The sequence below is a fragment of the Callithrix jacchus genome, chromosome 16, assembly GCF_049354715.1.
Source record: "Callithrix jacchus isolate 240 chromosome 16, calJac240_pri, whole genome shotgun sequence".
NCBI lineage: Eukaryota > Metazoa > Chordata > Mammalia > Primates > Cebidae > Callithrix > Callithrix jacchus.
In genome coordinates this window covers 12,777,040-12,805,023 of record NC_133517.1, presented here as the reverse complement: position 1 = coordinate 12,805,023, position 27,984 = coordinate 12,777,040, and the positions used below count along the sequence as shown (strand labels likewise).

At 41.7% G+C, this 27,984-nt stretch overlaps 1 protein-coding gene across 1 annotated transcript; it reads left to right on the top strand.

Annotated features, from left to right (window-relative positions):
* Positions 1 to 18,047: 18,047 nt before the first annotated feature.
* PENK (proenkephalin) lies at positions 18,048 to 23,742 on the top strand. The gene is made up of 4 exons (XM_002758922.4): positions 18,048 to 18,120; positions 18,207 to 18,263; positions 18,733 to 18,873; positions 22,760 to 23,742. The coding sequence occupies exons 3-4, from the start codon at positions 18,736 to 18,738 to the stop codon at positions 23,423 to 23,425; spliced, it is 804 nt and encodes a 267-aa protein (XP_002758968.1). The 5' UTR covers positions 18,048 to 18,120; positions 18,207 to 18,263; positions 18,733 to 18,735; the 3' UTR covers positions 23,426 to 23,742.
* Positions 23,743 to 27,984: the final 4,242 nt, after the last annotated feature.

The following is a 27,984-nucleotide window of genomic DNA, read 5'->3' as shown; positions in this document are numbered from 1 at the left end:
TTGTTTTTTTAACATGAAGTCTCACTCTGTTGCCCAGGCTGGAGTGCAGTGGCGCAATCTTGGCTCATCACAACCTCCATCTCCTGGGTTCAAACAATTCTCCTACCTCAGCCTCCCAAGTAGCTGGAACTACAGGTGCGCACCACCATGCCCAACTAATTTTTGTACTATTAGTGGAGACGGAGGTTTCACTATGTTGGTCAGGCTGGTCTCGAACTCCTGACCTCGAGATCGACCCACCTCAGCCTCCCAAAAAGTGTGGTTTTAAAATCAATATAATTAATGTTTAATCTTTATGTAAATATTGATTTTTTTAATTTTTATTTTAAATTTGGGGGCCTATGTGAAGGTTTGTTACATAAATGTGTCACTAGGGTCTGCTGCACATGTGATAATATATTATATTATATAATATTATAATATATTATCCATAATATACCCATGTATTAATATACCCAATAGTTATCCGTTCTGTTCCTTTCCTCCTCCCACCTTCTGCCCTCAAGTAGACCCCAGTATCTGTTGTTTTCTTCTTCATGTTCATAAGTTCTTATCATAAAATATAGACTTTAAAAAAATTAAAAACACTACATAGACTAAATAAAACACATTGTAGGGGAAGGTAGGGGCTGGATGTAGCCTGAGGCTTCCAGTTTCAAGCCTCAAAAATAGATGATGAGACTCGCCGAGTGCTATGGTTTGAAGTTTGCACCCTCTCCAAAATTCATGTTTAAACGTTATCTCTAATGCCATAATATTAAGAGATGGAGCCTTTAAGAGGTGATCAGGTCATGGAGGTTCCTCTATCATGAATGGGATTAAGGCCCTTACAAAAGAAGCTTCACACAGAATTTAGCTCCTTTTGCCCTTTCCAGTCCTTCTGCCACATGACGACACAGGATTTATATCTTCCAGAGAAAGCTGCACCCTGGAATCAGAGAGTTTGGTTCCTCCCCAGACACCAGCCTGTCAGTGTCTTGATCTTGAACTTTCCAGCCTCCAGAAAAGTGAGAAGTAAATTTCTGTTCTTTTTTTTTTTTTTTTTTTTTGAGATGGAGTCTTGCCCTGTCACCGGGCTGGAGTGTAATGGTATGATCTCAGCTCACTGCAACCTCCATCTCTCTGGTTCAAGCAATTATCCTGCCTCAGCCTCCTGAGTAGTTGGGATTACAGGCATGCACCACCACTCCCAGCTAATTGTTTTTATTTTGATAAGGCTAGTCTCTAACTCCTGACCTCATGTTCTGCCCGCCTCAGCCTCCCAAAGTGCTGGGATTACAGGTGTGAACCACTGTACCCGGCCTCTGTTCTTTATAAATTATCAGTTTCAGGCATTTTGTTATAACAGCACCAAGATAGTAAATTCTTGGACACCAGGTAATAAATTCCTCCTCTCTCTAGATATTGTAGTTTAAAAAAATAAGATAAATTCATAATGTTCCAACTACCATAGAAACTCAAGATCAGAGAAGAATCTGCTTTCATCTGATTCAACTCTCCCTCTGCTTCTCGGATTCTCTCTTTTTCTATTTGCCTGTGACCCTGAGATTCCACTACTCTGTGAATGCTGTAATGGCCCTGAGCTGCGTCAGCTGCCTAAGCTGTAATTCTGACTGCAATACTGTTGCTTTGAAATCACCTATATTTTTTCTCTGTTCTTAGGCTTATCTGCTGAGATAACATAAATGAGGATGTGATTTGACACTTACTTTGTCAAGATGAACAATGGATAATTTGAATGTCAATCAAGTGTAGAAAAATGTCCACATTTAAAAAATCAGTCGAATAATTGTCACATCACTTCACTCTGCTTCACAGATGTAGCTCAAGCTATGAGCATCCTCAGATTTTATATTCTGAGTGCTTTTTAATGGTCTTTAGAAACCTAAAACAAAATCAGCTTGATTTTGAAAGTGATACCTTCATTCAGAAAGATTTATTGAGTGGCTATTATGTATCAGTACCTGTTCCTACAGATAGAGAATAAAAAAAAAAAAGTATGGGAAATCACACATAGGGTAGGACAGAAGAAATTCACGATTAGTTTTAATCCAATGTAGAACAACATTAATAATTATAAGAGTTTGTACCTTCTTAGCAACAGCAAGACAGAACTAGCAACAAACTATTGAAAAACAAACTCTTAAAATAGTACTATTTGAAAAAGAACAAAATGTATAAAATGCTTAGGGTTGAACTTTACAAAATTTGCACAACGCCTACATACTAAAAACTATAAAACATTGCTGAAAGAATTTTTAAAAGATCTTAACAAATGAAGACATGTACCATGCTCATGGACTGGAACATACAGGTATGAAGATGTCAGTTATCCTGAAATTAATATACAGATTTAAATAAAATCTAAAGTAAATTTAATTTAATTTAATTTAGATGATTAGGTGCAATTAAAATCCCAGCAGGTTTTTTTTCATAGAAATTAACAAATGAATTCTAGTATTTAATAGATATGTAAAGAATCTATAATAGACAAAGCAATTACAAAAAAATAACAAAGTTAGAGGATTTACACTGTTTAATTTCAAGATTTAATACAATGTTGCAGTAATGAAAACAGTAAGGATTATTAGCAAAAAGACACATTGATCAGTTGAATAATCACAAAGAACTTAGACATAGATCCACACGAATATGGTCAATTGATTTTTTTACCAAGTTGCAGAAACAATTAAATGGGAAAACAATGTTATTTTCAATAAGTGGTGCTAGAACACTGGGTATTCATTTTGGAGGAAAAATTAACTTTAATCTTTATCTCACAGCAGACACAAATATTAACTAGGCATGTATCAAAGACCCAGAGATGACAACTAAAGCAATAAAACTTATAGACCAACACAAGGAAAAGACATTGTTTTTGCAACATTGGGGCAGGCAAAGATTTCTTAGGACACAAAAGGCATGAGCAATAAAAGAAAAAAATGATAAATTGTGGACTTCATCAAAATAAAATATTCTGCTTTTCAAAAGACACAGCTAAGAAAATAGAAAGACAAGCCTGACAGTGGAAGAAAATATTCACAATATGTATTTATAACAAAGGACTTGCAACCAGAATATCTAAAGAGCACTTACAACTCTGTCGTAGATACATAACTCAATAAAATTGGTAAAATATGTTTTTGGTTTTGTTTTTTGAAACAGAGTCTAGCTCTGTTGCCCAGGTTGGAGTACAGTGGCATGATCTCAGCTCACTGCAACCTTCTCTTCCTGAGTTCAAGCAATTCTCCTGCCTCAGCCTCCCAAGTACCTGGGACTACAGGTGTGTGCCACCAGGGCCAGCTAATTTTTGTACTTTTAGTAGAGACGAAGTATTACTATGTTGGTCAGGCTGGTCTTGAACTCCTGACCTCATGTGATCTGCTCACCTCGGCCTCCCAAAGTGCTGGGAATACAGGAGTGAGCCACTGCACCCAGCCTGAAATAGGTAGAATATGTCAATAGAAGCATCACAAACACATGAATAACCAAAAAGCACATGAAAATAAAAGCTCAACATGATTAGCCATCAAGAAAATGCAAAATAAAATCACTTGATGTCACTACGCACCTATTGGACTGGCAAAAATTAAACATTAAATTTTTTTTTAATCCAGATGTCTCCCATTCACTGAGAGTGAACACAGGAGGACAGATTTGAAGAACAGATTAAAGTAGTTTAACACATGATAAGCCTGGATTGCCTGGAGCACATATACACTAAGATACGTCCATGTAGATGGAGAAGGCTGAACTAGAGTTAGAGATTTATCAACAAGTACCATATAGATGAGAGGTTGAATTAGTCTGTTTTGCACTGCTATAAAGGAATACCCCTGACTGGGTAATTTAAAGAAAAAAGGTTTCTTTGGCTCAAGGTTCTGCAAGCTGTACAAGAGGCATGGCACCAGCATCACCTTGCCTTCTGCTGAGGCCTCAAGCAGCTTTAATTCATGAGGGAAGGCAAAGGGAGCCAGTGTATCATATGGAGAGCGAGGGACAGGCAGAGAGGACGGGATGCCAGGCTCCTTTTAGCAATCAATTCTCACACAAACTTATAGAGTGAGAACTCATTCATTACCATAAGGAAGGCGTCAAGCCATTTATGAAGAATCTGCCCCCCATGACCCAAACACCTCCCACTAGGCCCCACCTCCAATATCGGGGGACCACATTTCAACATGAGATTTGGAAAGAAGGAAATAACCAAATTATATCCTTCTGTCCCTGGCTCCCCTAATCTCATGTCTTTCTCACATTGCAAAATACAATCATCCCTTGCCAAGAGTACCCCCAAATTTTAATTTATTCCAGGAGCAACTCAAAAGTCCAAAGTCTCATCTGAAACTCAAGGCAAGTTCCTTCCACCTATGAGCCTCTGAGACCAAAAACTGAGATGGAGCAGGGACAACCACCACCCCACCTCTTAGGGGCCTGTCAGCCTCCCAAGCATGGAAGTAAAGGAAAATCTTTAATTACTACAAGGAAGATTCCAGACACCTGCCTAGCCTTGAGAAGTAAATAAGCATCTTGATAAGCAAGAAGGTAATAGTAGCTTAAAACAATAGCCAAGGAATCTAGAATCACAAGATTCTAGATTTGTTTCCCTTATAGAAACTAAATATAACACCTAAATATATGGCTCTGAGTTGTTTTTCAAAAACCCAGATCCACACCAAACATGTACCAGCATATAATCTCAGATAAGAGGGAACTGAAGACTGAACTCTGGCCACATTCCTTGTTCCTGAGGACCCTGGAGGGAGTCATACTCAGAAGCTAGTGCTAACATTCTTTTCTGATGACCCCACATTTTTAAACAAAGCATCTCTTCCCTTAAGCAATTGCAAATCAGAAAATCTAGGGATGCCAATCTTGCATTCTGTGTCCCTGTAGACTTAGCACCACGCAGAAGCTGCCAAGGCTTACAGCTTGCACTATTCTGAGTGGCATCCCAAGCAGCATCCAGGGTCCTTTGAACTGTGGCCATAGCTGGAGCAGCATCGCAAGTCATCATAGGGCAGCAGTATCCAGGGCTTGGCCCCTTAAACCGTTCTGTCCTCCTAGACGTCTAGCTTTTTTTCCCATTGTTGTGAATATCAGTACCTGGCTCCCTTTTAGTCATGTTACTCTCTCTAGCAAGTGGTTGCTCCATAGCCTTCTTTGATTTCTCTTTTTTGAATTCCTCTCCTTTGGATTCCTATAGTGAAAACATTCTTTCCTTCTCTACCAGATGGCCAGGCTGTGAATATCCCAAATTTTGTTTGCTCTGCTTCCCTTTTAATTATAATTTCCAACCATGGGTCCTTCCTTTACTCCTGTATCTGATCATAGGCTGTTGGAAGCAGCCATGAAACTTCTTGAGTGCTTTGCTTCCACCAGAGACCTTGAATTATCATTCTTTTTTCTTTTTTTCTTTTTTTTTGAAACAGAGTCTTGCTCTGTCGCCAGGTGCCAGGCTGGAGTGTAGGGGCGCAATCTCAGCTCACTGCAATCTCAACCTCCTGGGTTCAAGCAATTCTCCTGCCTCAGCCTCCCGAGTAGCTGGGACTACAGGTGTATGCCACCACACCCAGCTAATTTTTGTATTTTTTAGTAGAGATGGGGTTTCACTATGTTGGCCAGGATGGTCTCGATCTCTTGACCTCGTGATCTGCCCACCTCAGCCTCCCAAAGTGCTGGGATTACAGGCATGAGCCAATGCACCCAGCCGGATCATCATTCTTAAGTTCAGCTTTAGAATGATGAACTTCCACAAAGCCCTGCAACCCAGACACAGTGCAGCCAAGTTCTTTCCTAGGTCACCTCTGCTCTGGTTTCCTAAGTTCTTCACCTCCATCTGAGATTCAGTCAGCCTGGACATCACTGTCCACATTTCTATCAGCATTTTGCTAACAGCCACTTAAGCAGTCTCTAATAAGTTCCAAACTTTCCCCATCATCCTGTCTTCCCGGTCCTCCAAACTCTACCAACCTCTGCCCATTACCCAGTTCCAAAGCTGCTTTCAGATTTTTAGCAATGTAAAATTTTTAGCAATTTCACAGCAATGTTCCCCTCCCCAGCACAAAAATTCCGTATTAATCTGCTTTGTGCTTTCATAAAGAAGTACACCTGATTGGGTTAGTAATAAAGAAAAGGTTTATTTGGCACATGGTTCTGCAAGCTACAGAAGCATGTTGTCAGCATCTTCTTGGCTTCTGGTGAGGCCTCAGAAAGATCTTGTTTATGGTGAAAGGAAATGGGAATCATGGTGCCACATGGTGAGAGAGGAATAGGCAGAGAGGAAGTAAGCCAGGCTCTTTTTAACAGTTAGTTCTCATATGAACTCATAGAAGAACTCATTCATTACAAGAAAGGCACCAGTTCATTCACTGACAGATCAATTCTCATGACTGAAACATCTCCCACTAAGCTCCACCTCCAACATTAGTGATCACATTTCAACATGAGATTTGAGGAGACAAATATCCAAACTATATCAAAGGTAAAGTCCTGGAGAGGATAGGTTTTCCCAAGAGAATCTGTAATTTGAGATGAGATAAACAGAACAAAACCAGATGGAACATTACCATTTAAGGGACAGACATAGGAAGAAAAATCCAGGGAAGAGTGAAAGAAAAAACCAAAAATGTAATAGGGAACAGTGTCAGGGAGAATACCTGGAAAGGGGGAGGGGAGAATACCTGGAAGCAGGAGGGGACAATGGTGTCCAATGCGAAAGATAGGACAAGTGGTATAACAACGGAAATAGGTTTGTTGGTTTGCATCTAAAAGGTTATCGCTCACTGTTGGGTTTGCATCTAAAAGGTTATCGCTCACTGTAACAAGTACAATTTCACAGGAGTGATAAGGATAAATGCACATTTTCGGTGAAATAAAGAAATCGTAGAAGATAAAGGAGAGCTACCAAAAAGATGAGGCCATTCTTCAACAATCTTAACTGCGAGCACAGAGCTAGGACAGAAGTTGAGATAGGAGTCTTTAGGAAAATCATACCGATTTTGGAAAGTGCTTTTGCAAAAAATAGAAAAAACAACAACAAAAAAGGAGAAAAATAAGCAAGTTTATATATGTATAAGGACATATAAGGAATAAGAAGCAACCGAGAGAAAAAAACTGGCAAGTCAAGAGAGCAAAGAGTAAGTAATTAGCTACTCTCTCTCAGCAAAGACCAAAGATCCCAGGGAGGCTTCATTTTCGGAACACTCTGGCACATCTTCAGACATCTGCAAACTTTCAGGCCTGAGAGAACATCCTTCCTGCCCACTGCAGCTTCTCACTAACAGTGACTGAGTAATCTCGTCTCTTCCTATTTCACTCACACTTCCTCCTACCCTATCCCACCAAAGGCTTCCTATATCAAGCCAAAGCCCGTTCACACTCCCTTGCATCTAGACAACTCTCACCACTGACAGGCTCCTTCCTGTCACTCTGCCTTGTCCTAGATCCTCTCTTGTGCCTTTCTCACTTATTCAAATCCTCCCCTTCTGTAGAGCTTCTGAGTCCTGGTACACACACACTTTACTTCTAATTTGCTCTATATCTACAGATACACTGGAGATTAACACTATATAATATATCCCAAATAAAACAAAAAAATTCATAAGATTTAAGAAGTCATTTTTCTAGGAATATCTTGTTACAGTTTTATGAAGCAGCTTTCTACTAATAGTTATAAATTATTCTATTCTTGTAATTTTTGATATGGAGCACTAGATCCATGTAGATAAATAGCCTGTTTCCTTCAATCATTACCAGAATACTCCCTTTCTTTCATGATTTGAGCACTCTACTGAGGCAACCAAATCAGAGCTCAAAAAAAGAGGTCAAGAATATGGTAATCCAGGGACTTTAAAAAAGGCTATTTTGCCTCAGAAATTTAAGCTTAACACAGCTCTGTAAAGAGAGTTAGTGATAAAGAAGTCCACACCAAAACATATTATAAGCAAATTGTAAAAAAAGAGAGAGATGGAGAACATCCTTCCTGCCCACTGCAGCTTCTCACTAAGAGTGACTGAGTATCTCGTTTCTTCCTATTTCACTCACACTTAGAAGAAATGCTAAAGTGAGTACTTTAAGTCAAAAAAAAAAGATAAACAAATACAGAATACTGCAATACTATAACAGTGGAATGTAAATGACTTTTTAATTTTGGCATACAATATAAAAATATATAATTTATGACACCAGTAACAAAGATGGAGAGAATAAAAGGGTAGAGTGTTTACTGTCAGCTTAAAATAGAGAATTTTGAAAATACCAAGAGAAAAGCAACTCAGAAAGGAAACCCCTATAGACTATCAGTGGATTTCTCAGCAGAAACTCTGAAAGTAAAAGAAGGTGGGATGATATAGTCAAAGTGCTAAAATATTTTTAAACTGTCAATCAAGAATACTATATCTGGTAAACTGTCCCTCAAAAATGAAGGAGAGGGGCCAGGCTTGGTGGCCTGTAATCCTAGCACTTCAGGAGGCCGAGGCAGAAGGACTGCTTGAAATCAGGAGTTCAAGACCAGCTGGGGCAATATAGTGAGGACCAGTCTCTATTAAAATAAAGAAAAAAAATGAAGGAGAGATAAAGCTTTTCCCAGATAAACAATCACTGAGAGAGTTCAACTCTAGTCATGCCTTACAAGAAATGCTAAAGTGAGTACTTTAAGTTGAAAAAAAAGATAAACAAATACAGAATACTGCAATACCATAACAGTGGAATATAAATGACTTTTTAATTTTGGCATACAATATAAAAATATATAATTTATGACACCAGTAACAAAGATCGAGAGAATAAAAGGGTAGAGTGTTTACTGTCAGCTTAAAATAGATAAAATAACTACAAGATGTTTTATGTGGAACCTACGCTAAACACAAAGAAAATGCCTATGAAGATCCACAAAAGAAAATGAGAAAAAATAAAAACGTCACTACAAAATGTCACCCAGAAAAATAAATAAATAAGTAAATAAAGACCACACGAGAGGAAAAGAGAGACAAAAGCACTAAAGACAGATAGGAAATTAGTAACAAAATGGCTATAGTAAGTCCATCCTTACTAACAATTTATTTAAATACAAATGGACCAAACTCCCCAGTCAAAAGGCAGAGAATTACTGAGACAATCCAACTCTATGCTTTCCACAAAAGACTTACTTTAGATTTAAGGACACACACAGATTGAAAGTAAAAGAATGAAAAAAGATATGCAAACGGTAACTTCCAAAAGAGACCAAGAATGGCCATACTTACATCAGACAAAGTGACTTCAAGTCAAAAATTGTCACAAGCAAAAAAGAAGGACATTATATAATGATAAAAGGATCAACTTACCAGGAAAACATAATTATACACACACACATGTATACACACACACACACATATACACACACACATATATACACACACAAACATATACACACATGTATATATACATACACATATATATACATACACACACATATATACACACATATATATACATACACATATATACACACACATATACACACATATATACACACACATATATATACATACACACACATATATATGCACACACATATATATACATACACACACACACATATATATATATACCCACACACACACATACATATATACAAACTAAAACAGTAACAGAGCATCTAAAGATACAAAAGAAACATTCACCAAACTCAAGAAAGAAATAGAAGGAAGAAACAGAAATAGATAGCAACACAATAATAGTAGAAAATTTCAATAGCTCACTTTCAATAATGGATAGAACACCTAGAAAGAAAATCGGGAAGAAAACGGAGAATGTGAACAACACTATAGACCAACTGGATCTAACAGGCATATACAGAACATTCCACCCAACAGCAGCAGAATACACATTCTTCTCAAGAATGCACAGAATCCTATCCATGACAGATCACACTTTAGATCACAAAACAGGTCTTAATGAATTTAAGAAAATTGAAATTATACCAAATATCTTTACTGATCACAGTAGAATGAAAATGGAAATTAACAGCAGAAAGAAAACTAGAAAATTCAAAAACATAGAAATAAAACAACACACTTTGGAATAACCAATAGGACAAAGAAAAAAATAAAAAGGAAAATTTTTAAATATCTTGAGACAAAAACAACACATGGCATAACATACCAAAACTTATGGGATGTAGCAAAGGCAGTACTTGGAGGAAAGTTTATAGTGTTAAACTCCCACACTTAAAAAGAACAAATATCTTAAATAAAAAACCTAACTCTACTCCTAAAGAAATTAGAAAAAAAGCAACCATGTGCAAATTTAGCAGAAGGAAGGAAATAATGTAAAATGTGGCCTATCTTGGTGAATATTTTGTGTTAGCTTGAGGATGGATACTCCGCTGATGTTGAGTGAAACGGTCTGTAGATATCTACTATATTTAATTGCCTGATGGTGTTGCTGAGTTCAACTTTGTCCTTACTAATTTTGCCCCTGCTAGATCTGTCCATTACTGACAGAGGGGTGTTAAAGCCTCCAAACATAATAGTGAATTCCTCTATTCCTCCCTGAAGTCCTACCGATTTCTGCCTGTGTATTTGATGTTCTCCTATTAGGTGCATACACTTTAGAAATTTTTATGTCTTCTTGAAACAGTAATACCTTTATCATTATATAATGGTCCTCTTCACCCCTGATAACATTTTCTGGTCTGAAGTCTTCTCTGGTTGCAATTAATATAGCTTCCCTTTATTAGTTTTAACATAGCCGTCACCAATCGTTTACTTTTAACCTATACATGCCTTTACATTTACATGAACTTTTTGTGGACAACACATAGTTGAAACTTGTTTCTTGTTCCACTTCGACAATATCTTTTCGTGTATTTAGATCATTGAAATCCAAATTAGTTATTGATACAGTTGGATCTCTATCTACCATATGCGTTCTTGTTTTCTTTGTTCTTTTTGTCTTCTCTTTTTCTGCCTTTTGTGGTATTAATTGAGTATTTTATATGATTCTACTTTCTCTCCTGTAGTAGCATATCAGTTATCATTTTTTTAAACTTTTTAAAGTGTTTACCATAAATTTTGCAATATACATTTACAAGGAATCCAAGTCCACTTTCAAATAACGTGGTACCACTTCACAGGTAATATGAGTACCTTACAATAACAAAATAATTCTAATTCCTTCCTCTTGTCTCTTGTATCATTGCTCCCATCCATTTCACTTACATATACACATACCTAAACATATATCTGCACATAAGCATACATAATCAAATACTTTGTTACTTTTATGATTTTAAACAAAGTATTGTCTATTAGACCAATCAAGAATAACAAAATAGAAGTTGTTATTTTACCTTCACTTATTCTTTCTCTGGTATCCTTCCACTTTTTTTTTTTTTTTTTTTTTGTAGATCCAGGTTTTGACCTTTATTGTTTTCCTTCTCTCTAAACAATGCAACATTTCTTACAAGGCAAGTTTACTAGTAATAAACTCTCTCAATTTTTGTTGTTCTAAGAAATTATTTCTCTTTCACTTTCGAAGGATAATTCCACAAAATAAAGAATTCTAGCTTGATTGATTTTTTTACTCTTAATACTTTAAATATTTCACCCTGTCTCTCCTTGCTTGCGTGATTTCTGAGAAGTCAGATGTAGTTCTTGTCTTTGCTCCTCTAAGGATAAGGTGTTCTTCCCCTCTGGCTTCCTTTAGGATATTTTCCCTATGTTTGACTTTCTGTAGTTTAAAAATGGTATGTATAGGTATAGGTATTTTAGCATTTATCCTGCTAAGTGTTATCTGGGATTCCTGGCAACATATCCTGATAGAAATGGCTTCATGTCTGACAAAATCTGAGAAAATCCTCAGTTATTATTATTTCAAATATTTCTTCTGTTTCTCTCTTCTCCTTTTGGAATTCTCATTACACATGTGTTACTGCTTTTATAATTGTCCTGCAGTTCTTGTTTTTTGCTTTTTTCAGTCTTTTTTATCTTTGCTTTTCAGTTTTGGCAGTTTCTATTGACATATCCCCAAGCCCAGAGAGTCTTTCCTCAGCTATGTCCAGTCTAACAATAAGCCCATCAAAGGCATTTTTCATTTCTGTGACACTGTTTTTGCTCTCTAGCATTTCTTCTTGGATCTTTCTTAGAACTTCTGCTTCTTTGCTTACATTACCCATCTGTTTTTGCATGCTGTCTACTTCATCCTTTAGTGTTTTAATCATAGTTGTTTTAAATTTTCCATCTGGTAATTCTAACATCTCTGACATATTTGAGCCTAGTTCTGATGCTTGCTCTGTCTCTTCACACTGTGGGGATTTTTGTTTTGTTTTGTTTTTAGTACGTCTTAAAACTTTTTTCTTGACAGCCAGACATGATGTGCTGGGTAGAAGGAAATGTTATAAATATGCCTTTCGTAATGTGTTGATAAGTCAGGAAGAAGGGAGTATTTTACAGCCCTATGAGTAGGTCTCAGTCTTTAGTGAGCCTGAACTTTACATATGTTCTTAGTCCCCAGGCTTCTTTTCAGTGGAACACAATGGCTGGAGGGGGCTGCAGTTGGAGATTCCTAGTCCCTCAGGTCAGCTATTTTCTGATAAAACCCCAGCAGATTAGACTCTGGTTATCTAGATTCTCCTGTGAGCAAATCTTGTTAAGAATAGAATGTTCCAGTGTATTTCAAAATGGCTTTTTCCCACCCCTGCTGGAAGCACAAGGGAAATTTTTTCCATTATTCATTGTGAGAAACTGGTTGAACTCCTGTGAGTAAAACTCATGAAAGTGTGGAGGCCTCCATATGACTGGGTTCCCCTGGAATTTTTTATCTCGGATTTGTTCACAGTCTCCCAGAATTTGTCAGCTGTAGTTCAGGGTTGTTTTCTTTTTCTTTCTTTTTACCTCCTAACTGATTCTCTCGGAGTTTTCTGCACCAGCAAGCCACGACCCACTGCATTTGCCTACTGGTCTCTCCAATTTGAAAGGACAGTGGTTTTCCCTGTGACTCAACCTCTATGACATATCTAAGAAGGGTCATTGGTTTTTCCGTTTGCTCAGTTTTTATTTGATAGCTTGGAAAGCACTCAGTTACATATGAGTGCTTTCCATATGTGATTTATGAAAACATTTTGATGTCTTGGGTCTATCCCACCATTCATCATCACTTGGGAGCTATTGAAGATGTAACTATAAGCAAAAACACATTTTATAAAGCAACTTCACTGAGTCTCTACTACTTGCAAATATCTGCTGTGGATCATATGCAAAGGAATTCCCTCAAGAATTTGGTAACCTGCAGCCATTACATTCACTCCAATAATTTACTATTGACCAAAATCTGTTTAGAACCTCTCTTCTAGCCTTCCTTCAACTGTGGAAATTATCTGTGGTGGACGAATACTTTTGAATACCTTCTATACAGGTCCCATAAGTGGGATCTGATACTTGATTCTGGAAACAACCAAAACCTAATCAAAGTCAAGTTGTCAAATAAGATTTGGATCCAATGAGGCAACACAATTTTTTTGGTTTTTTTTAATTTGTTTGTTTGCTTTTTTGAGACGGAGTCTTGCTCTGTCGCCAGGCTGGAACACAGTGGCGCAGTCTCCACTCACTGCAACCTCTGCCTCCCGGGTACAAGCGAGTCTTCCGCCTCAGCCTCCTGAGTAGCTGGGACTACAGGTGCGTGCCAAATGCCTGGCTAATTTTTGTATTTTTAGTAGAGACGGGGTTTCACCACGTTGGCCGGGATGGTCTCGATCTCTTGACCTCGTGATCCACACCCCTTGGCCTCCCAAAGCACTGGGATTACAGGCGTGAGCCACCGCGCCCGGCCACAACACAGTTTTTTTTTAACACTGACTGGTTCTCTGATGTGGCTACTAAATTTCTCAAGGCAATTTCAAAAGTCATTATTAAAAGTCAAGCTGCTCAAGACACTCTATTTGCTGGATTCACAGCTATGTGTTCTTTTAATCTAATGAGTCATAATAGGACTTGCTCCATTCATTGTCTAATTACCTATGCTTAACAATAAGACTGATCTTTTCCTTGTTGGAGAGCAAAAGGCCAAAGTTAGGAAGTGTGTTTCAGTCCTCCCTAAGGTCACAGTCCATAAACAGTGTGTTTGATATCCTTGGTTGAATTTGCCTTCTTTTCTCCCCAACTTCTCTGTATTGAAATGCTTTCTATTATTTAAACTCATTCTATTATTTAATTTATATTATTTAAACTCTTTCTATTATTTCATCTGGTAACTTTGTGCCAGATTACCTTTTATTCCAAGAATTTTATTCTGTGTCCTGGATTTTGGGAAATAAGAATGTACCAACACTCGCTTTCCTTAAAATGGGGTTTGTCACATGATAAAACATCTTGTTCAAGCCAACTCCACTTCCAGCTGTTCTGTTATCGTGTTCTGAGCCGGTATGAAAAAGAATCTCTTAACAGTGCTACTGCATAGCAACATGCCCAGCTCACAGAACCACATTTTGCAAAGTGTGCACTTTAGATGGTAACTGAAAACGAGCAAGTTCCCGTGATTCTGGCATTACTCCAAACATCTGAAATGTTAGAACATGGTGCTTTTATGCTGAACCATCGCACAATTGCTAGAGTGCAGAAGAGTCTTGTTTCCACGACTGCTACTTTAGAGAGAGGCGGGGGAGAGAGAAATGGCTTTCTGTAATAAAATATTTGTGCTTGGTTGACAGGAAGGGGAGGGGAGCAGAGAAGTGGGTACCAGAATGACATCATCCAGTTTAGGCATCTTCCATCTGAAAATAATGGAAGAGGACACTAAAAGAACAATATAAAATCCCACTTTTTATGCTCTGAGAACTACCTAAGAACTGAGAAAAACAGCATTCATCATCAGGGCTTAAAAGGTCATATTTCTTGGTGTCTAGGATGAATCCCTTTGGACTAATGCTTGGGACTCTAGGATCAGAAGATGAGTTCTTGATCCTAACCTGAGAATTAAAAAATCTCTGGATCATATGTTTCAAGACAGAGCCCCTTCCCTTTTTGAATGTGATTTCTAGAACAGCTTTCTTCCAGATCATAACTGCAAAGTCTACTTGTTCTTGATAAATATTTAAAAGATCATTAAAAATGAATTTCTTACAACTCATTGCCACCAGAATGACTTTTAGTTTCTCAGGTCGATGGGGGAGGATGATGGGAAGAGATGTCACTAATTTGGGATAAGGAAACAAGGTCGACCTGCTTTTACTTCATTCAATCAGTCAGCCAGTGGACACCCATTTACCAAGCAACCACTGTGCCCCAAGCATCTGGGAAGGTCTCCTGGAGGACTAGGTACTCTTGCACTGCTTCTAGGAGGTGCCTCTCTTTCCTTTTCCGTTTCTCTCTGCCCAGACATTTAAAGAGCCCCAGGGGAAAATGGAAATTCACCAAGAGGCCCTAACTCAGGGCAAACATGACTAGTTTCAAGAGAAACAAACTAGGCTGGCCGGGCACAGAGGCTCACGCCTATAATTCCAGCACTCTGGGATGCCAAGGCAGGTGGATCAAGAGGTCAGGAGTTCAAGACCAGCCTGGCCAAGATGGTGAAACCCCTTCTCTACTAAAAATACAAAAATTAGCCCGGCGCGGGGACAGATGCCTATAATCCCAGCTACTAGAGAAGTTGAGACAGGAGAATCACTTGAACCCAAGCGGAAGAGGTTGCAGTGAGACGAAATCACACAATTGCACTCCAGCCTACGGGACCGAGTAAGGCCCTGTCAAAAAAAAGTGGGGGAGGGGAGTGGAGGGGAGGGGAGAGAAGAGGAGAGTATAGGTGTCAGGGAAGGAACTCAGAAGCTGTAAAGCCTGGTCGGCCACTGCCCGGGTGGATTGCTTGGACGTTCTGAGTCTTGTTTTTACCATCTGTACAATGGGTGAGTGGAATAAATTATCCCTAAAGTCCTTTCCAGACTTAAGCTTCTACTTTTCTAAGATACTAAGGAGTCTTTCTGTGTCGCCAGAATGCAGAAATGCCGTTTCCACTACTGCACGCTGTGTACCCTCAAAACTCATCACGTGGTGTGGTCATTCCAAACGCGCGCGCACACACACACACACACACACACACCACATACATTTCCCTCAGCCTCCTTCTCCTAATTGTATGTTTAATAACGTTCTTAGGTGATCCCAGACTAGCAAGTGCTCAGCTATAGCAAGTTTTCTTTAATTTTAGGTAGAATCTGTTCATGCACTACTTTCGCACTGAGTGCTGCAGTGGAGTCAGCTTCCTTTACAAAGCCCAGGCAGCACGGAAACTCTTTAGTAAAGACAGAAGCTCTCCGTTGCTTTGGGGAGAGGGTAAGGAGCTAGAAAGGGGCCCCATGATGAGAAGAACCCAAAGCGGGAAACATTGTGTTTCTCTGCTCAGGGGGTAATGCTGGCTCCTAGGGCTTTGTCCGGGGTTCTCCTGCCCCCGCTAGGGTTCTGCTTTCCAGACCTTGCTGCCGGGATGCCCTGGCCGGGAGGAAGGCGGTGCTCCGGGGGTAATCCGAGTTCTGGGTCCCCAGTCCGCACAGTGAGGCCTGCGGAGAACTGAGACCCCAGTCCCCGCAAACCCAGCCTACGCAGGAGAGCGCTGCCCTCTAGCGACTATATTGGGACAGAAAGCGTGGCACGAGCTCCGCGGGAGCAGCTCGGCTGCAAGTCCTCGTGACGGTAGAAATCAGTCCTTTGCAGAAGGCGCAGAGGACCGGGAAAGCCTTGGGACGTTTTCCCTCCCTATGTATGGGCCCAGGAACCGTTTATGATTTCTCCTGGGTCTTGGAGAGATAGGTGGACTGGATACATCGACGATAGATGTAAAGTAAGCAGACGGTGGGCACAGATGGAGAGGTGGACGGATTGCAGTTGGCCAGGAACAAACACGTTTCGAGGGCTTGCTATAGTGCCAGGCATAAGGCTAAGAGATTTCGTCCATTATTTTATTTGATTCTCTCCAGAACCTTATGAATGGCATATTACCTCTTTGCCTATTTTTCAAATGGGGAAACTGAGGCCTCAGGCAATGTAAACAGCTTGCCACTTAGCAATCCTTTGCAGATCCAGAAAGCGGGAGTGTCTTACTGGACAGTCCCAGCCTCCACCGTGTGCCCTCGGCCCCCTCCTTGTGGAGAAGATGTTCGAAGCCTTGGTGTCCCAGGTAGAGCGTCCCTCATGCCTCCCTCGCCACCACACTCCTGGCACGCTGACATTACACCCGCCCCGGCACCTCCTCTAACTATTCGAACACCCTCAGGACACCCTGGACAGCGCGCTCAAGGCAGGGGGGTCTTCGACTTGGGAGCCATTGAGGAGCTGGATAAACATGAATCCTCTCCCACAGTGGCTGAAAAGCGCACAAACCCGGAACCTGAGGGTTTACCTGCTTCTACGCTTGGCCAAGGGTCTCTAACTGGAAAGGTGAAAACTCTGTCCTGAGATTTTAAGATTCCCAGAAAGTTTCAATCGCTCAGTTCCGGTAACCATTAATTGAGCGCCTACTGCGCACCTTGACGCTGTTAGATGCTGCAGCAAGGAACTGGGAGTCAAGCGTGGGGACAGGAGGCTGGATAAATGAGGACATTCCGGACGGCTGTGCTTGGTGCCCATGGGGACCCGCAAGGGGGCCCAGGGAGAAGGCGGGAAAGCGGCAGGTTCACTGGCCCGCTGAGTCTCTAGCACATTCCAGAAGCCTAAGCCAGTCCGTCTGTGGTTCCAAACGCCTCAACCTCGCTTCCTCCCTCCTGGAGCCCGCACCTCAAGGTGCAATTTCAGTGACATTTTGCAGAGAAACTTGATCCTATCTCACTCTCCCCAAACTTCCTAACTGCCTCGGGCTTCTCACCTGGCCGTAAGGGGATCCACCGAGCCCCCCTCCCGTGGCCCCCACCCTCGGCGCGGGAGCAGCGCGCGGCTGCTGGGACCAACCCCTCCCGCGGAGGCGTCGGCGCGGGGCTGGCGTAGGGCCTGCGTCAGCTGCAGCCCGCAGGCGATTGGGGCGCGCGCGCCTCCTTCGGTTTGGGGCTAATTATAAAGTGGCTCCAGACGTCGTTAAGCCCCGGGACGGCTAGGCAGGCGCTCAGAGCCCCGCAGCCTGGCCCGCTACCCCGCGGGGACGCTGAGGACCGCGACGGTGAGGCCCACGCCCGCCAGCGCACCCGGGCCCGCTTCTCCCCGACGCCCGCCCTCCTCACTCTTGCCTTCTTCTCTTTCCTCTAGAGTCCTGTCTGGAACCCGGGTTTTCCAGTCGGCCTGCTCCATCCGAACAGCGTCAACGTGAGTGAATTTGCCTGAAGCTTGTCTTGGCTGCGCGGGTTTGGAGACGTCCGCCCGCCCTCTTTTCCTCCACATTCTATGGCACGGGTTTCTTAACCGCATTCCCTGGTTCTTCTTTGTGACCCCAGTCATTGTCCTGGCTCCCCCGGCACCTGCTCTCTTGCCCTTGATCTGCGGCGTTCTCTTCAGAATCTTGCCTTGGGCAGCGGACGCCCAAGAAAACAGCCGGGTGCCCCCAGACAGCCTCGTGTTGGGGGTGACCGCGCCATCCCGGGAGCCCCGAGGCGAACTCAGTGGTCCCTGGGTCTCCCTAAAAGCTGTCGGCTGGGAGGGCGGGGCCCCAGAAAGGAGCATTCCCACGGGTTTTTGCTCGACGATCCCCTGCTGAGGCTGTCGCGGCGAGGGTCCTGCAGAGGGACCCGTTTTGCGCGCAGGCAGATTACAAGCCCCAGTCCTTCTCTCCTCGCAGTCCATGGCGCGGTTCCTGAGACTTTGCACTTGGCTGCTGCTGCTCGGCCCCGGGCTCCTGGCGACCGTGCGGGAGGAATGCAGCCAGGACTGCGCGACGTGCAGCTACCGCCTGGTGCGCCCCGCCGACATCAACTTCCTGGTGAGTGTTGCGCGCGGCCAGTGTTGCGCACCGTGTGGGACCCAGTCTCCGCGGCAGTCCGCGGACAACCCCAGGCCCACCGCGCGGCGCGTATGGTGGTTCTCACCTGGTCGGAGCCGCCGTGGTGCGAGCTCTTGATAACCTGGGTGTCTCAGCTGTTCCTGTAACGCTGACTGAAGTCCTGCCCTGACTCTCAACTTCGGGGACCCGCGACTCTCTGGGGACCGGTAAGGGTGGCGGTGTAGCTGCACAAACCAAGTTTGTTTTAACCCTGGGAATTCGGGAACCCCGAGAAGTGCTCTGTTCAGCACCTCGGATAGCACTGGGTTCTCTCCTGGGCTGTCAGAAGGAAGATGCTGTCACCCCCAATTCCTAACATATCCCAGGTAAGCGCCCCTCCACACGCAGCCATGTTCCCATCCTTCCCTCAAATAATGTAATTTTTTGTTAGTGACATTTCGGCGCCTTTCTTTGGATTTATGTTCCCCAGTTCTCTTAACCTCGGGTCCCTCATTCCCTACTCTCACCTGTAAATAGAAGAGAGCAAAGGGATGGGAAAGGGATACGGGGAGAGGAAGGCGAAATAACAGTAGACAGGAAAGAGTGCATAACTGTCTCACAAGCCAGTGATGCTGGAATTCAACTTGTTTCCACTGCCCTTGTGTAATACTAAAACAACAGTCTAATTTGGCTATGAGAAGGGAACAAGAGAACTGGCCAGTGTCCAATGGGTGACAACAGTCCAAAGATACACTACACTACAGGGGTTGGGGAAAGGAAAAGCTGGGGACAAAATAACTTTCATTCTGACCACGGTTCCCCATGGGCTCTCGAATCACCTCTGGTGCTCTACTGCGTCTGAATCTCCTACCTTGAGATTAAGGTAGCTTCCCTTAAACCAGCTCTCCTGACCATTCCTTTGCATTGTTTTTGAAATTTGTTGAAATTTTGTGATGACTTAAAAAGCTCATAGAGAGTAATGTATTAATTAAAGCTGCTTTAGGCTCCGTGTGGAATTGAGGAAATTTTACCTTATGTAGATGTTTGAAAGGGGGAGAAAACTAAGGAACAGGTTCTGAATATTTGCGGTATATATTCAGGTTAAATGTTTGTTTGTTTGACCTGTGGTAACTTGGCATTAAAGAGAAGACACATAAGAAGGTTGTATATTTAAACTATGAGAAAATGTTCCATCTTCAATGGGGGAAACAATTCCCTCCATCCATCTTTCTTCTTTCTCCTGTGGTCATGAGCTTTTAAGCCATGCCTAAAAATTGAACCAGTGCTACAAATTTAAGGATAGATCTTGCAGGTAAAGAACTTTAGACACAGAAGGAGGAATAGAAACCCAAAACATGCCATATAGAAACCTCGCCTTTTGACCTGTGCCCAGTCGCACATATTTTGAGCTTTGCCTGCTCCACATGTGGGGGAGGGGGGGGGCTCAGCCCTCTCCCCTAGCTTTCTCTGCCATCTGAATAAATGTTATATGGCTTCTAGTCTAATTTTTCAATTTGCACAGTCTTAAATTATGTGAGTTAGTGGATTAATATGACTGACATTTAACAACACCTATTCAAATGGTTTTTTCATGTTTAATCTACTTGATTCACCAAACTCCCAAAATGCTATTAATCTTTCTTTTGCATTGTTGAGGAACTTGAGCAGAGCTCACTGGGTAGCACCTAGCTCTTCCCTGCGTTGCACCTCATATCTTGACTTCTCTCCTTCTCTTACCCTCATCTCATCATGTAACAGGATTGTGGAGAGGAGAAGAGGGAGGCTGCTCTTTCCAGAATTTTCCTCACTGCTTTTTAGGCTCTTGTTGTTATCACTTACTACTATTATCATTACTTTAATCCAGATGATGGAATGATACATGTAGGATTAGCAATTTGAAAAAAATAGATAATAAGCAACCATCAATAAAAATAGTCTCATAAGAAGGCATTTTGTATAATAATTGATTTGGGTTGGAGCCTACATTTAGGGTTGTTATTGTCTCAGTGACAAAAGGTTTACTTAGTGATGGTCTCACTAGAATTACAGCAGTTCTGGGATTTTGGCTCTGATGCAAAAGATATATAAGAAATGAGGTTGCCTAGCCAAAAATATGTAGTGAAATCAATATAATAAGCTCAATATTTATTGAGCTTCTACCATGTGAAAGACACGTATGCTTGGTACTGTGGTGGATGCAGAGATGAGCAGGCATACTATGCCTGATGTCCAAATAGAATTTCCCGTCTAATGTGATCTTGGCCATACCACAAAAAGTGTGATAAATACCACAAAACATGCATACATTGCTGTGGGAGCCATCAATTAAATCAATGCCTTAGTATCCATACATTATTCTGATATTTGTTACTATTTGGTTTTGATGGAATCTCACATCACATACATTTAAAAGTCTTTTGGTATTAGTATGCAAAATATTCAACATTAATTTTTAGCAACAAGATCCCTTAGATACAATTTTAGAATGGAAATATTATTGCCCTTGAACAACTTAAACTTTTAATGATATTTTATTTTGTTCATCATGTGTCAGGAATAAAATGGGACATTTTAATTATTAATAGATCATCTTTTGATTTTTATATAGTCATATATTTAATATTCTCAGACACAAAGCTTAAGTACTCATTAAGAGCTGGCCAAATATATGCCCTCAAGATTTTGTTGCACTAATAAAATGCTTTCATTGTGAAAATAATACATGTTTAACATCACTTAATATACCAGTATATTTTTAAATACCAAGAAAGAGCCTGGCCTTTCTGTCTAAATTAAAGGTCTGTCATCTGGGCTCTAGATTTCAGAAGGGTATGAAAGAAACCCGGAAATGCTAACAAAAAACCACGCATGTTTTGTAAATGTTCAGATATTACTACTCTCTTTATCTTACCCAAGTGATCTGTTAAATAGGAAAAAAAAAAAGGCTTAAGACCATTCAAATGTATAGACTTACCATGATTTTGAATTTAATATTTGTATAAGAAAAAGGAAAGAATGTATGTTGATGATTCCTATTTTATCAAATACAATGATTTACATTGGAAAATACTTTTCCTGTACAACAGTGACTAAATGTGAAGAAAATAAGCATCAATAATTTGTGCATTTGCATTTGTACAATTTTATATCTGATCTCATTGTTACAGACATTTTGTTCAACATAATAAAATTTGTTATATCCAGCAAGGAAAAAAAGGCAAAAACAGAAGATCTGTACTTTCAACAAATTAATGTTTCAGAATGCAAATAATTCGTAAGATTTAAATTGAGTTTTTAGGATGTTTTTCTTTATAAATTTATTTTTAAATTATTGTTTTTCTTTGAAGATTGAAAGTACTTGCAGGAATATTGGATACCATTTTAGGTAAAATATTAACACAAGAAAATAAATGACCCCTATGTTATTAATATTGATTTTATTTGTAAGACAAGACAATAAAAGGAATTTTGAGGAAATGTCCCTTATTAGGTAAATAAAAATTTCTCCCTTTTGGTTAGAAAATTCTCAAACAAAATGATATCAGCAGTGGAAAATGATCCAGTGAAATTAGATTGTGAAGGCAGCCTAAGTTAAAACTGGGTAGAAAAATTTTAAAAATCTTTTTAAAATTTTAATGGGTTTTAAATCCAAAGGCAGATTCCTAACAGGATTCAGTTAATTCCTCTCACTTTAGCCTTTCTGATTTTTATTTGTCTCATTTGCTTGCTCAGCCTGATGAAAAGTCGTGATAAGAAATTGGAGATGAACTAATTATAATAAGGGAGTTGTGATGTCAAAGCCAGCCTATTTTGGTCCACAAAAGTTCATTTACTTGATGAAATCAGAGAGGCTTCTTTTTCTCATGACGTCAAATTGTTTTCCCAGGCTTGCGTAATGGAATGTGAAGGAAAACTGCCTTCTCTGAAAATCTGGGAAACCTGCAAGGAGCTCCTGCAGCTGTCCAAACCGGAGCTTCCTCAAGATGGCACCAGCACCCTCAGAGAAAGCAGCAAACCGGAAGAGAGCCATTTGCTGGCTAAAAGGTATGGGGGCTTCATGAAAAGGTATGGAGGCTTCATGAAGAAAATGAATGAGCTTTATCCCGTGGAGCCAGAAGAAGAGGCCAATGGAAGTGAGATCCTCGCCAAGCGGTACGGGGGTTTCATGAAGAAGGATGCGGAGGAGGACGACTCACTGGCCAATTCCTCAGACCTGTTAAAAGAGCTTCTGGAAACAGGGGACAACCGAGAACATAGCCACCACCAGGATGGCAGTGATAATGAGGAAGAAGTGAGCAAGAGATATGGGGGCTTCATGAGAGGTGTAAAAAGAAGCCCTCAACTGGAAGAGGAAGCCAAAGAGCTGCAGAAGCGGTATGGGGGCTTCATGAGAAGAGTGGGTCGCCCAGAGTGGTGGATGGACTACCAGAAACGGTATGGGGGCTTCCTGAAGCGCTTTGCCGAGGCTCTGCCCTCCGACGAAGAAGACGGAAGTTACTCCAGAGAAGTTCCCGAGATGGAAAAAAGATATGGAGGATTTATGAGATTTTAATACCCTTTCCCACCAGTGGCCCCAGGCCCCAGCAAGCCTCTCTCCATTCTCCAGTGAGAAACTGTTGATGGTGTTCTATTGCCATGTGTTGCTTGCCTTGTAGAGTTGACCTCATTGTCTGGATAACTATATAACCTGAAAACTGCCGTTCAGGTTCTGTGCTCTTTTTGAAGTCTTTAAGCAAAGTATTGGTCTATTGCAGCTATCTCATGTTCATGCTAAAACAGTTTTTGTAATCTTGTCTCTTATTTTTGACAAACATCAATAAATGCTTACTTGGATATAGAGATAATAAACCTATTACCCCAAGTGCATAATATCCTTGTAAGTCTCTTTTTCTCTAAGGCCCTCATTTACCTTCGGGTTTCCACATCAGTCCTAGACTGAGGGACGGTAGAACCATCTGCTTTTGACATAATAATCGTTGTCCTTCTCTTTCAGCCAAGGCCACAAAGACCTTTTTTTTAATTCCTCGTATATGAAATCTTAGATGAGTAAACATGTGGGAGCAAAATAAAACGCATTTTCACTCTCATTTCTGAAAATCAGATTCATGAAGAAAAACCAAAGCCTAATAAAGGAGCCAGCTGTGCCCTCAGTAAACACACACACACACACGCACACGCACATGCACACACACACACGCACACACGCATACACACACACGCACACACCACTTGCATTTACATCAGATGTATATGTCTCCTTTCTTCAGTAAAGTATTTTAGAAGTTAGTAAGAAATTAAAGATAATTTAGCCCAATTTTACACATGAAGAAAGGGAAGCCAAGAAAGGTTGTGTAGTTGGCCCAAGGATGCCCAGCTGTTGAAGGATAAAACTAGGATCAAAACCCCAAACTTTTTGTGCCCAGTCAATATCCTTTTCACTGCAGTTCCTTGTCTCCTATCCAGGTCGCTAGTAAGAATTGTAAGAACGTGGAACTACATCTTGGTCACCACTGTACACCTCTGCACGATGACTGTAGCAGATTCTCTAATAACAGGTGAATGGGTATATGAAGGATGATTGAATGAATTTGGTGACCAGATAATGAGGAGAGATATCGTTAGTGTTTAGTAAGGTAAATCTCCAAAACACAAGGTGCTTATGACTTTCTTATTAATGAAACAACATTCAGATATAAGAAATGTAACTTTTCTTCATTTTTCTAATCGAAACAACATACAGCTCAACCCCTATTTACAAAACTATTTTCCAGGACCCCCACCAAACTTTTCTCTTGTGTTCCTCATAACACTGGAATTTAGCAACTCAGTAAAAGTGGGGGATGAGTCCCTGGTCTGCAGTCACCAAGTTTGCTGCCAAGAAGCTCACTGTGCTAGCCTGTGTGCCCCATTTGATGAGGCGGCTGCACTGTGCTCAGCAGTTTGCCCTCTATGTACAGCCTTGCCAGGGCCCCCCAGGACATCCACATGTTAGGAGAACCATCTCCCGGAATTAGTGCAAGGAACCACAGGTCCCCACATTCACAGAGCCCCAACACCATCAACCTTCCTGATTTGGGGTAAACTGATCTTTTCTTCCAAGCAGAACCCTGGAGGAAAAAAGATAATACAATGATTATTGATAAGATAATACCATTATTATCTCACAATAATACAATATGTGGAATATGAGATACTTACATATCTCATACAATATGTTTGGTAAACTAACGCAAGCTCACCATCAGACAAATACATTTTTTAAAGCAAGCACAGTTCTTCTATTTATTTTATGTTATTTTTAAAGAGATGAGAGCTCACTTTGTTGCCCAGGCTGGAGTGCAGTAGCTAGTCACTGCAGCCTCAACTTCCTTGGCTCAAACAATCCTCCTGCCTCAACCTCCCAAGTAGGTGGAACCACAGGCATGCGCCATTCCACTCGGGCTTTTTTTTTTTTTTAAAGCAGTAGGGTCTTCTTATTTTGCCCAGGCTGGTCTTGAATTCCTGGCCTCAAGCGATCCTCCCACCTCAGTCTCCCTAAATGCTGGGATTACAGGCATGAGCCATGGGTGCCTGGCCAAGCACAGATTTTTAATCTAGGAGGCTTTCTTCTCTTTTGGGAAACTGTGTAGACCGGGCTAAGACACTCCTGGTAGTTGACAGAGAGTTGCCTGCTGCTCCATTTCACCCCACTGTCACCTCTGCCAAGGGCTACGTAATGCATGGGGTAGGACAGCGTCACACACTTGCAATTCCTCATCTCTCTCATGTCTGGTGTAGAATCGGGAACCTAGCGGATGCTTCAAAAATGCCTAGGGAAGGAAGGAACAGAGGACAGGGGCCATGACATGAGGAAAGGGGGAAGGGACAATGGGAGATGACTCCTCTCCAGGTTGCGGAGGTGATGCCAAGGCCGTGAGCCCGCCACGGGCATCCCAGCATGCAGGACCACCTTCCCAGATGTCCTCACCAGTAAGTACGGGCAGTAAGTACCAACTGTCCTCCACAAAACGTGACTGGAGGGGGCTGAGTAGGCCTCACTCACTCTCCGAATTTCTCCTGAGCTGTCTGGCCTTCAATCTGAAATTCCATCATTAGAGGTTTGCTTTCCAACTCTTAAAAGGGCTTTGATGTTTGATGTTTTTAAGTATTTCCTATTTAAATTCAGAGGGTCCCAGGCCCCATGGGTTGCTATTGTAAGGGCGGCAAGCTGGACTCTGACTGTGGCACTCAGTGGGCACTCGGCGCACATGTCTGAGTTCTGAAAACGCGAGACCGACTATGGTGAGGACTAACCTAGGGCTACGATTTTAAGGGTGAGATGAACCCAAAGCCGCGCTGACTTGAGAGGGTCTCAGAGAAAACCACGTGGAACAAGAAGGATGATCCACAACCTGCAGAGGGCGTTGCTGCTCCATTCTGTGCTCTCCCGGGGCTGGGCTCGTTCCCACACACTCGGGCCTCCCACTGCCACCTCCAAGCCTGTGCCCCGCTCTGGGCTCCCTCTGAGAGTCATTTGTGAGCTCCGGGGCAGGCTGCCTGCATGGCAGTCCCAGCTAGCTGTGTGAACTGCAGCTCTCCCTGCCTTGGTTTCTCCTCTGTGCCTCATTCAGTTGTTGTGATAAGTAAAATGTGTTATGATGCAGAGTCCTTAAGCCGGGGCCAGCATACAGCAGCACTTACGGCAGCACTTGCAGGGTTAGCTGCCACAATTGCTCTTCCACGTGGATCTTGGGCTCCCCTAACCACACACACCCATCTCACTTCACCCTGAGTCTTTCAGAGATAGATACATCCATGCGCCTCTGTCCTGGTCACCAGGCAGGGGGCTCCTTTCCTGACAGCTGTATCCCACCAGGTAGAAGCTGCTTGCAAAGCCCCCTCATACTCATCTTCACTTTTTCAGTTGTCTATTACAAACCTGTAAAACCTGTGTAATCAAAGAGTTATCCACATGTCATTATGCATTTATCCAAACCCATAGAAGGTCCAACACCAAGAGCAAATCCTAATGGAAACTATGGCCTCTGGGTGATAATGATGTGTCAGTGCAGGCTCATCAACCATAACAACTGGACCACTCTGGCGGGGCCTGTTGATCATGTGAGAGGCTGTGCATGTGCCAGGACAAAGAGCATATAGAAAATCTCTTTACCTGCCACTCAGTTTTGCTGTGAACCTAAATCTGGTGGGTGTGTGTCTGTGTGTGTGTGTGAGAGAGAGAGAGAGAGAGAGAGGTTATCCAAAAATAAAAGGCATGAAGACTCTGAGCCTTGAGCTACAAAGATTTCTTAGGAAAAGATAGGGGAGGGTTGTAAAGCTTTGAACATTTTTATTTATGTGTTTATTTTCCTTCTTTTCCTGAAATGTACAGAAGCATCCCCTTGTAGATCAATTCATTCATTCCACAAATGAATGAAGCCAGCACATGAATATTTGATGGAAGAGGCTCTAGATGAAGGGAAGAGCCAGTGCAGTGCCTCACAATGGAGACGTGGTGGACTAGTGGAGAAGGAGAAAGACTGTGAAGCCTGGGACGAGGGCTTGTGGTTTTATTCTCCATATGATGAAAAACGATTCAAGGCTGAGAGCAGGAGAGTGGCAGGATATACTGACATATTTAAACCTCACTGTCTCCCACAAAGAACAAGTTTTCTCTCTCCTCATTCTGCTGAGCGGCCATCATTCTGCATCCATCAAAACATCTGGGTTTACCTGAAAGAAAAATTATATAAAACTTTCAGTGTTTTCTAAAAAGAATGCAATGAATACCTTTTCTTTATCAATTCCTAGGCCAAAAACCAGAACTCACTGTGCTTGCCAATAGCCTTGAGAATGAAGAATACAAACAAAATAAGCAATTATATCATTGGCCAGGCACGTGTGTCTCGGCAGGGAGTGCAAAATTCACATCCGCAGAGAAGCTTGGCAATATGAGGAGACACTCATCCATGTCTCATGCTTACCCTTCTTCTCTTAGCTTTTTTATTACATATAGCATAAACACCAAGAGTTCCACACATCATGAGAGGAATTCTCACTGGATTACTACGAAGGAAATATTCCAATGAACCACCCTCCCGGACAAGAAAGAGAGTATCACCAACACCTCAA